The sequence below is a fragment of the Sander lucioperca genome, chromosome 4, assembly GCF_008315115.2.
Source record: "Sander lucioperca isolate FBNREF2018 chromosome 4, SLUC_FBN_1.2, whole genome shotgun sequence".
Taxonomy (NCBI): domain Eukaryota; kingdom Metazoa; phylum Chordata; class Actinopteri; order Perciformes; family Percidae; genus Sander; species Sander lucioperca.
Genome location: NC_050176.1, coordinates 11,325,114 through 11,334,586, shown reverse-complemented (window position 1 = coordinate 11,334,586; position 9,473 = coordinate 11,325,114). Strand labels below are relative to the sequence as shown.

At 42.6% G+C, this 9,473-nt stretch overlaps 1 protein-coding gene and 1 pseudogene across 2 annotated transcripts; both read right to left on the bottom strand.

The window, feature by feature from the left end:
• Positions 1-408: 408 nt before the first annotated feature.
• LOC116042959 lies at positions 409-2,176 on the bottom strand (annotated as a pseudogene).
• Positions 2,177-5,959: 3,783 nt separating this feature from the next.
• On the bottom strand, positions 5,960-8,883 carry nxnl1 (nucleoredoxin like 1). 2 transcript variants are annotated; one of them, XM_031289234.2, is made up of 4 exons: positions 8,596-8,883; positions 7,043-7,304; positions 6,845-6,934; positions 5,960-6,656 (listed from the first exon to the last, which is right to left on the bottom strand). In XM_031289234.2, exons 2-4 carry the CDS (start codon positions 7,276-7,278, stop codon positions 6,281-6,283), a joined length of 702 nt encoding a protein of 233 aa, XP_031145094.1. In that variant the 5' UTR covers positions 7,279-7,304; positions 8,596-8,883; the 3' UTR covers positions 5,960-6,280. The 2 variants fall into 2 exon arrangements, with proteins under 2 accessions (XP_031145094.1, XP_035856319.1); XM_036000426.1 differs by having other exon boundaries at positions 8,601-8,883.
• Between the last annotated feature and the right edge of the window lie 590 nt (positions 8,884-9,473).

The window sequence follows — 9,473 nt, the reverse complement described above, 5'->3', positions numbered from 1 at the left end:
TGTATACTTGGCAGCTTTTAAAGATATTAAAGTCAGCCAATTCTAAGCTGAGGTCAGCATTGGTTAGCAGTATTCAGTGTTACTTTAGACAGTCTTTTACATTACTTTTTTATTGGTTGTTGCCATATCCACACCCACTTATACAGGCAATATGTTTGCGGTAAGACCACAGCAGTTGCTTGGCGCTATAGAAAAGCAAATCTAGTGACAGTAATGCCAGATTTGAAATGCCAGTGTTGTGAGCTGTAAAAAAGGTTTGTTTGGTAAAACTGTGTTACAATGGCAGCATCAGCATTGTACCTTGTGACAAAGCTTTTTATTACCAATCATGGTAACTTTTGGGGAAACCCACAGTATTGTCTCATCACCATGATGTCCCTCCTCCGTCCTTGCCATCCGTTCCTCCGCTCATCCTCCTCCTCCGTCACTCAAGCTGCGCATGGACTTCCCCTCAAAGTCCTAGCTGATCATGAAATTCCTGTCGATGAGCTCTGCTGCTTCCTGCCAGTTGCGGTAGCAGTCTGGGCCGTGGCAGAGTATCTCCTTCACCGCGTTAGGGATGAGGATAGAGCAGTCGGGGCCCAGCACCACCACTGTGGGCAGCTCCTCCACATGTTAAACATGGCCTTCAGCTCTCTGTGGACACACACACACACACATACACACACTGGCACACACATTGGCATACAGCAAATGGATTTATACAGCAAGGTATATTTACATACAATCATCTACCAGCAGGCTGTGCACACAACTAAGTGGTTAAACCCACACACCTCCTGTAGGGGTCCTCGTAGGCCAATTGTTCCTCTGACTGGTCTAAACTGACGATGGATGGAAGAAAAGGAAGATCATGTTGCTGGGATATATATATATATATATATATAGAGAGAGAGAGAGAGAGAGAGAGAGAGAGAGAGAGAGAGAGAGCCCAGAAAACCTAGCCAAATCTTTGTTTGTACAGTATGTGTCATCCTACCTTAAGAGGACATTTGGTTCTCACAAAAATAGGAATAAATGACTAGGCAATTACTGAGGAAAAGAGGAGGACTATGAAAATCATATTTCCTTATTATTTCCAAGAGATAATATGGGATTATTATATCTACAAGGTTATACACATGTACGGTATGCAGTATTGTATATGTAGGTTGGAGGGGTATGCATGAGTAGCTGACTAGATTAACTTTAGGTTTATGTTTGTGTGTGTGTGTGTGTGTGTGTGTGTGTGTGTGTTGTACCTAATGTACAGGAGAACAAGCTGAGCACCACGGTCCACATAAAATTAATCTGTCAACCGTTCAAAGAAGTCGTTGAGCGTCGGAGCAAACTGCTGGCAGCTCTCACATGCAGCAGACGCAAAGTAGAGCATCAGGATGCGGTTCTGCAGGCGCATGACTATCTGCCCTTCTGTGTCCAGCTCATCCTGGTCCGTGTTGTTCTTCACCAGCACCCGGTCAACAAACAGGTCCACCATGATGAAGTGTCACAGGAAGGAGGACTGGGGCTTGGGGAGGTACAGCAAGTGATGAAAAAACTATTTATATACTTATATATTTGTTTAACAGGGAAATCATCAGTTATGCAAAACATAGTATATAGGAAATAAATAAAAAACAGATACTTGTAAAGGGGTTTTCAAATGCACGTGCCAAACATGAAGAAAGCACAGAACACACATGACAATGTTTGAGAAAGTTTTGGCATTTAGGTCTATCTTGCATATTGCATGATTTGATGACTCTGCCCTATGAATTAGACAGTATGTTTCCACTCAGTCAGAATAACAAACCTCCCATTAATCATATGAGCCCATCTTGCTTGCCGTTAAATCGGATAACCCTTACAGTTGCTTACTGTACCTCTCACAAATATTATCCCCCCTTGATGCCACAAATCCAAAAAGGAAACAGCTTTCAAAATATAGTTTTTTCTTCTTCTTTTCAACTCCTCCTGGGTCATACTTGAATCAGTTCACAGCCTGTCAGTTTATATCACGTTCACTCATTGACTGTCTCTCCTTCACCTTGAAGGCAGTAGCTAGACCTACTCACTCCCTCTTCCTTTGTGTCTCTGCGCTCCACCTCCCCTCCTCTGTCTGGGAGGGAGGGATTGAAAGACAAGGTGACAGAGGGACAAGAGACATGAAGTGCGCAGTGTGTGTGTGTGTGTGTGTGTGTGTTTTGGCCTGTGTGTTGGTATTAAGGCCTGGATACCCGACCCGAGCCCGACGGGTCCCGACGGTACCCGACGGTACCCGACGGGCCGGGTCGGGTTCGGACAGATATTTAGAAATGATGGTCGGGTTCGGGCCGGGCTCGGTCACATCAGCGTGATAAGGCATTTGTTGTAAAATGGTGCTGCAGCTCATTTAAAGGAGCTCAATGTGTGTGTAAAGTGGGCAGAAGAGAGATAGAGAAAAGAGAAAGCAGACGTGTAGATGTGACCGGAGCAGAGTTGGTGGAATAAGTTTAAGTTTTGTACACAGTGTGTGCGGTGTCCGAGATAAACTCCAGACTGAAAACCAAGTTCATTCATCTGCTCACCAGAAACGGGATTTTAACCCCAACGTTATATAACGTCGGCCCTGGAGGTAACGAGTCTCCCCTGGTTTTCTCGAAGCGATCAGGAAAGGTTAACACATTGAACATTTTAAATTAAACAGCTTATTAACGTGAGCTTGTTCCCCTGTGTGCGCTCATCTGTTGACATTTCCGAATGCCTTCCAGTTGCTTAATAAAAGCTTTCCACACAAACAAACATACATGTGTCATTAGTATGAGAAAAAAAACAACGAGATTTTAACTGTGTCGGGCTCGGGCCGGGCTCGGACATAAATATCATAATGCCTGACGGGCTCGGGCCGGGTTCGGTCACGGCTCTGTCGGGCTCGGGCCGGGTTCGGACGGAAAAATTTGGCCCGATCCAGGCTCTAGTTGGTATCAACTGCCCAGTTTGACAGCCAGCCAGGTTGCCAGATATACCTGTAGAAACGTAAACCCAGCGCGCTACAGCTGTAGTACAGCCATGTAAGCAGCAAACAAATGAACGGGATCAACAGAGATAGATTCTACCTGACCTAAAAAACCCTGGTATGTTTCTAACAGCGTGACCAGAGACGTAACAAACCCCGGGTAAATATTGGAGATGTATTTGAAAGATGGAGACAGCTTAGAGCCCAAAATGATGCCGAGTTGGCTAATTTCCTCCTGAATAGGGAAGCATTAGCTTCAGGCTAATTTATCACAGCTGGTCCTGGCTAACGCCGCCATGCTAACACGCCATAACTGCTAATGTTAGCTAACGTTACCGGAGGACCAGGCAAGCGGGCCACGGCTGTTTACAACGTGTAGTTTGTTCAGCGGCCATAGCCGACAACGGTGAGTTAGTTTAAAGGGGTGGTTCAGAATTTTGGACATAGGACCTCATTTCCAAGTTAGCCAGTGTGTTTATTTTTTTATTTATCAGTGGAGACCGTTTTCAACACTTTTCATCCAGTCCTTCCAGTTGCACAGTTAGCTGGTGCTAGGCTAGCGCAAGTCAACAGTATCTGCTAGCCTGCCACTCCACAGTGCAGCCAAGGCAAATAAATTATAATGCCAGACTATCGATGTAAATGTCTGTGTTGATAGAATAATGTTAGAAATAAAACTACCCTTGCATCTCAGTGATCGCATTACATTTTGAGGGACTATTTTCTCAGCAGCGGCGGAATTTTACTTTGCTCCGGTTAGTAGTACTGCGCCGAAAAGTAAACAGAGAAGCGCACTACAGTCGGGACACCTAGTAGTAGCCTAGTACATTGGTAATGAAGCATTGGATTGGAAACTAAGGACTAGGCAACATGGTGATTTAGTGTGCATTTAGAAACAGATGGGCACCACAAAGTTTCCACAAATTTCCATTGGGAGATCCAGAAAGGAACCAACTGTGGCTTCTTGCTGCTGGCTTGGACGTCAAGGCGGAGACTCTACTCAAGTGGCAAATGTGTAGTGACTACTGAACAGGTAATAACTTTTGGTAGGCTACTCTAGCTAATAAAGCTAGCTCCTTTCTTAACGTTAGCCTAGCTGCTACTGATAGACAGACAACGTTAGTGGAGATAACGTTACAGTTGAATGCATTGTGGAGAGTGACAACGTTAGCTAACAGTATAGCTACACTCTTGGTAGATACCTGGCTGGGCTAACCGCTAACTTTAGGTAAGTGCTGACAGAAAAGTAATGTAAGCTCAGACAGTTTACATGCAAATTGCAGCGGCAGGTAAATAAACTCGTGTGATTGTCATGGAAACCGGCTTTCTCAGTAGCCTAGGTAATATCACTCCGCCGCTGCTGTAGCCTATGCTACCAATTACAGGGAACAAAGTATAACTATTGCAATGCGATGCAAGGGTAGTTTTATTTCTAACATTATTCTATCAACTCATACATTTACATCAATAGTCTGGCGTTATAATTTATTTGCCTTGGGTGTACTGTGGAGTAGGTAAGACTGTTTTTAGTGGCAGGCTAGCAGATACTGTTGACTTGCGCTAGCCTAGCACCAGCGAACTCTGCAACTGGAAGGACTGGATGAAAAGTGTTGAAAATGGTCTCCACTGATAAATAACACTGGCTAACTTGGAAATGAGGTCCTATGTCCAAAATTCTGAACCACCCATTTAAGCCAAGAGTGTGCAGTGTGTTTAGAGATTGTTGCCAGAAATCTAAGCCAATAAAGTGTGTATTTCAGTCGGGTGGAAAAGGACGGCAAGGTAGTGGTTTTTTTAGCGGTTCCTACCATAATTCTAAGTCAAGGAAGTGTCTGTCCGTTGGCCGGAGAGGACGGCGAGGTTGTGGGGGTTTTAGCGGCTCCTACCGTAATTCTAAGCCGAGAAAGTTTGTCTGTCCTGCGGGTGGAGAGGACAGCGAGGTTGTGGTTTTTTTAGCTGTTCCTCTCGTAATTCTAAGCCAAGAAAGTGTGTCTGTCAGTTGGGTACAGAGCTCCGGGTGAGCACGGGCTTCTATGACCGTTATAACGTTAGCTACTCCGCTGTGCTGTGAAGTAATGTCTGTCAACCTCCGTGAACTTCGAGGTCTGGGGAGTAGGGAGCGGGGGAGACGACACTCTCCAGTATTTTGAATTTGGACTGCAGTAACTATTTTAAACACTATCTTTCAGTATTACATATTGCACCTTTAAATCTGTTTAATGTTTTTTTCTTTTTTTTTGGCCACTTGGGGGCATAAAAACTCCACAAAAAGCTGAAAAACACACAGCCATAACATATTAACACCATGTATTAGCAAACTTTTTTTTACACATTCAGCAGACATGAAGTAACATTAACATTCATTTGAAATTGTGTTTATGGCCACCTGATAAACATAAATAAATATTCATAGTCCTTTTAGCTCTGGTTTGGTCTCATGACAACTCAAAAAATATGTGGGTCTCTAGCTGCAATATGTTTGACTTTCTTCTCTAACTTTTAATATTGTCTGCCATTTGTTGCTGGGCAGGTAATGTACAGATGCTGCTTAAAATGGAGTGGATGTGACCTGAATTACTTGGCAGAAACAATGCACTAAAAATGTTGAAAAAAGCTGAGTTGGGTTTATTACCAAGAGTAACCCCTACCTCACTACACGTAATCATTTGATCCACTGTTAATACACAGATATTGATTTGAGGAGCATTAAACTGGGATTCGGGGGCTCATGCATATAGGCAAGGCAAGGCAGCTTTATTTTTATTTGTATTTATTTTATTGTATTGTATTGTATAGGCAGAAATTATTTTAGAAATGTAGGATACTGCACGTGTATATGTATGTTTCTGTTTGAAAACAGTGAAATTTGCTTTGATGACTGAAATATTAATTATCATATTCAGTTAACTTTAGTCTTTAACTGACAAAGTAATAAGCCTGGACTGGATAATAGTTTGGAAATAAAAAGTATACAGGCTCCATTAAAATATATAATAGTTATCAGTAGTAACAGTAGTAGTAGTAGTAGCATATTTGTAGCATATTAGAGCAACTCAATCTTATTTCATTTCTTTCAAAGTTTTGTGTGATCTGTGCAGAGAGGCACAGTAGCTTCTACATACCAGGAGGAGCTCTTTTCAGTGGGCTTTTTTAATTTTTAATTTTACTGCACATCCCATTGTCAAGTGTTTCTTAGAGAGCCTCTGAAGAGGCTGCAGTGTCAGTGACAAAGGATTAAGTATTTACGAGGCTTGACTTGAAGACAACCAACACAAAAGACTGTGTTTTTTCTTTGATTCTTTCTCTTCATCGTTTCCTCCCTGTTACTTTATCTCCGTCTTTTCTCTTTCTATCGCGCATTCCATCTTTCTCCTCCTCCTCTTGACTTTCATCTTTGCCCTTCCCCAATGAATTCCACCATCTCTTTTTCCTCTTGTCGTCCTCTGTCTTATACTTGAGTCTCCTCACAGGGTCAGTGGCACTACGCATATTTAGGTTTTGAAACTCCTCATTGAGCATGAAGCTCCTCTCAATGAGCTCTGATGATTCCTGCCAGTTACGGAAACAGTCACAACCGAAACGACAGATGTCCTGCACAGCATTTGGAGAGAGGATGGAGCCATCAGGACGAATGACCACAACTGTTGGTACATCCTTCACCTTAAACTTGGCCTGCAGTTCTCTGACAAACATAAACACACACACACACAGACACACACACACACACGGGTAAGGCAATGCACACTATTCACGTATAATAATGAAATGTCATAATTTTACTTTGGGAACATATACTCTAACAGGTTAGACATACAAATATATTTACAAAAACATTCAAACCACACAGCATCTCTTCTTCTCTCCACCTACTTCCTGTATGGATCCTCAAAGGCCAAAAACAAAACCTTTTTGTGCAGCTCTTTGAGGACTCTCTCCTGCTGTGCCTCTGATTGGTCCAAGCTAGAGAGGAGAAGAAAATGGAAATGTTATGTATGATAAAACAGTGAATGTGAGTTCATGCATTCACATCAGTGCATCAAAGAGATAAAGAGAAGGAACGACAGAGACCTGATGTAGATGAGTGCGAGCAGTTTGGGGTATTCAATGTACGCTGGATCTTTCAGTCTCTTAAAAAAGTCATTCAGAACAGGCAGGAACTCCTGGCACTTGACACACTCCGCAGATGCAAAGAACAGCATCAGGATGCGGTTTTCGATAATCGCAATGATCTCTCGCTCCGTGTTGAGTTCATCCTGGTCCCAGTTGTTCTCCACCAGAACTCGGTCTAGGAACAGGTCCACCATGATGAAAGAAAGGATAAAAAGGCCCTCTGTGGAGAAGGGTGGAATACAGATGTGTATATTTGTGCTACAATGTACGTGTGTGATCTTTATCTTTATGCTTAGTGCAGTTCATTGCCTGCATCCTTGCCGACGGCACCCAGGGATGAAGCTACTCTTACACTGGTGAATATCATTAAAATGTAATCTGAGATTTTCAGTGCAACCACAGGAGTTTAACTTTACAGTAATTTGTGATTTCCCAGAATGACTTTTAACATCCCACAGATGTTTGGGAAGAGAAGTAGCAACAGCCCTATAGCAGAAAGAGAATTGATTTTCTTTCTTTTTTAAATTGTGAAAACACACATTGCAGCTGCATTGCATTATGGTCTAATAGCCCTTGAAAACCTGGTTTAATTCAATATTTGATATTCATATTCATGACTGAATAAGACAATAATCAAAGTTTGAGAAAAAATGCTGTTACTAATTAAGAGTTTTACCATAAAATAACTCTAACCCACTCACTGAAATCTGGACACTCATCAACAGACTGTGCAGACTGTTATTACCTTTTGATGTGTTTTAATTGTCTTATTGTGTGTTTATGTACCCAGGACTCCTCTACCCGGTACTAAGTGGATTACCCTGGTGACATTGTTTGTATTGTTATCTACAGCAATAGGCCAATTTACCATTGACACTGACATCTAGTCTATAAGCTACAATAGTTTGTTGCTTTTTAGATTAAAGTCATCTAAATACAACATGACCGCCCAGCCAGGATGAGCTGGCCAGGATGAATCAGCCATTTATGGGATGGTGTTTTCTAAAAGCAGACTTTATGTCTCAGAACAAAAAAAAACACATAAGACATACATTTCATATGTAGAAATAAAGTTCAGGCCTAACTTCTCAGAAGTGTGCTTTATCTGTCTCGGCCAGCCTGTATTTCAGCGTCGCAGAAGTCGCTGCAGGCTGTGAATTGACAGCGATAACCTCACAAATTAGATTTGGCTCTGTGGCTCTGAGCTGTGCCAGATCTATTTGAGACTACAATTCTGGACTGTAACTTCCAAGGCTGGTGTAGGAGAAATATGTTTGAAATTGAGCAGCATTGCACCTTACCTGGAGGATTTACTGGGAGACTCTGAAAGGTTAGAGCCTAAATCCTACATTTGGAAAAGTTATTTCACAATAATCCAGTTCACTTTTTGGAGCTGATCGATCGTACCTGATATATACTAGCGACACTGCCTTGTTTTGTTAGTTGCGAATTGAATAGGCCATCAATCTTTGTACGTGCTGTGGCAGCTGCATATGCCACAAGTAATTTACCTCACCTTGAAATTCCTTGACTCCTATAAGGAAAGAAATATATCCAGTTCTTCCTCTCTTTCAAGCCATTATGTTGTTCCTTTGATTTGTTTTCTTTCTTCCTTTAAATCCTGTGACGTTTGCTGTCAGTGGCACCTTTCACTGCCTCTTCACCCCTCTTTCTGCAATTTCTTTACCCTGCACTCTGTGGACAACTAAGGGAGATTACAGATAGCTGGAGGTGTGGCAGTGCTGTAATTCAGGGGCAGAGGTTGCTCCTGTGTGTCTGTGTGTTCGTCTACTGTGGGCCCTAAAACTCCAGCTCAACAGTAGCAATCTTATTACTTAAAGCAAAGAAGGGAGGGTGGAAAGGAAGGATTGGATTGGACAAATTGGATTGCAAAGTGAGGACTGGAATGTAGGTTAAATAGGGGGGGGAAGAAAGACAGAGAGGAAACAAAGAAAAAAGACAGACATGTATGCATCAAGTGAAGCCTCCTAACCTGCTCCAACCAAACGGTGCTGTAGTAGTCTTAGTAATTACTGATGTCACTGCTTCCCCCCTCAGGGCATTATAATGATTATTTTGCATCCTGTTATCTGATTTGACAGCCAGGATGCGATGCTTCAAAGAAATGAACTGAGAAAGTCGATAGCTTGAGTCGAGCCTGGTTCTAGTAAACCCCAGCAGGTCCTACTGTAGAAAAGGGACTATTGATCTGCAGAGGCACTTGCAGATCAAAACCTGGGTTAATCTCAGAGAGGGGTGAGGTAAATATAGAGGTGGGGGGAGAAAAAGCTCTAATAGGATTAGTCTGAGTCGCACAGACGTGTGCCACTGCAGTAAACCTAAACATACTGTGGACACGTGAGCAAACACACAACCCACGCTAAAGACT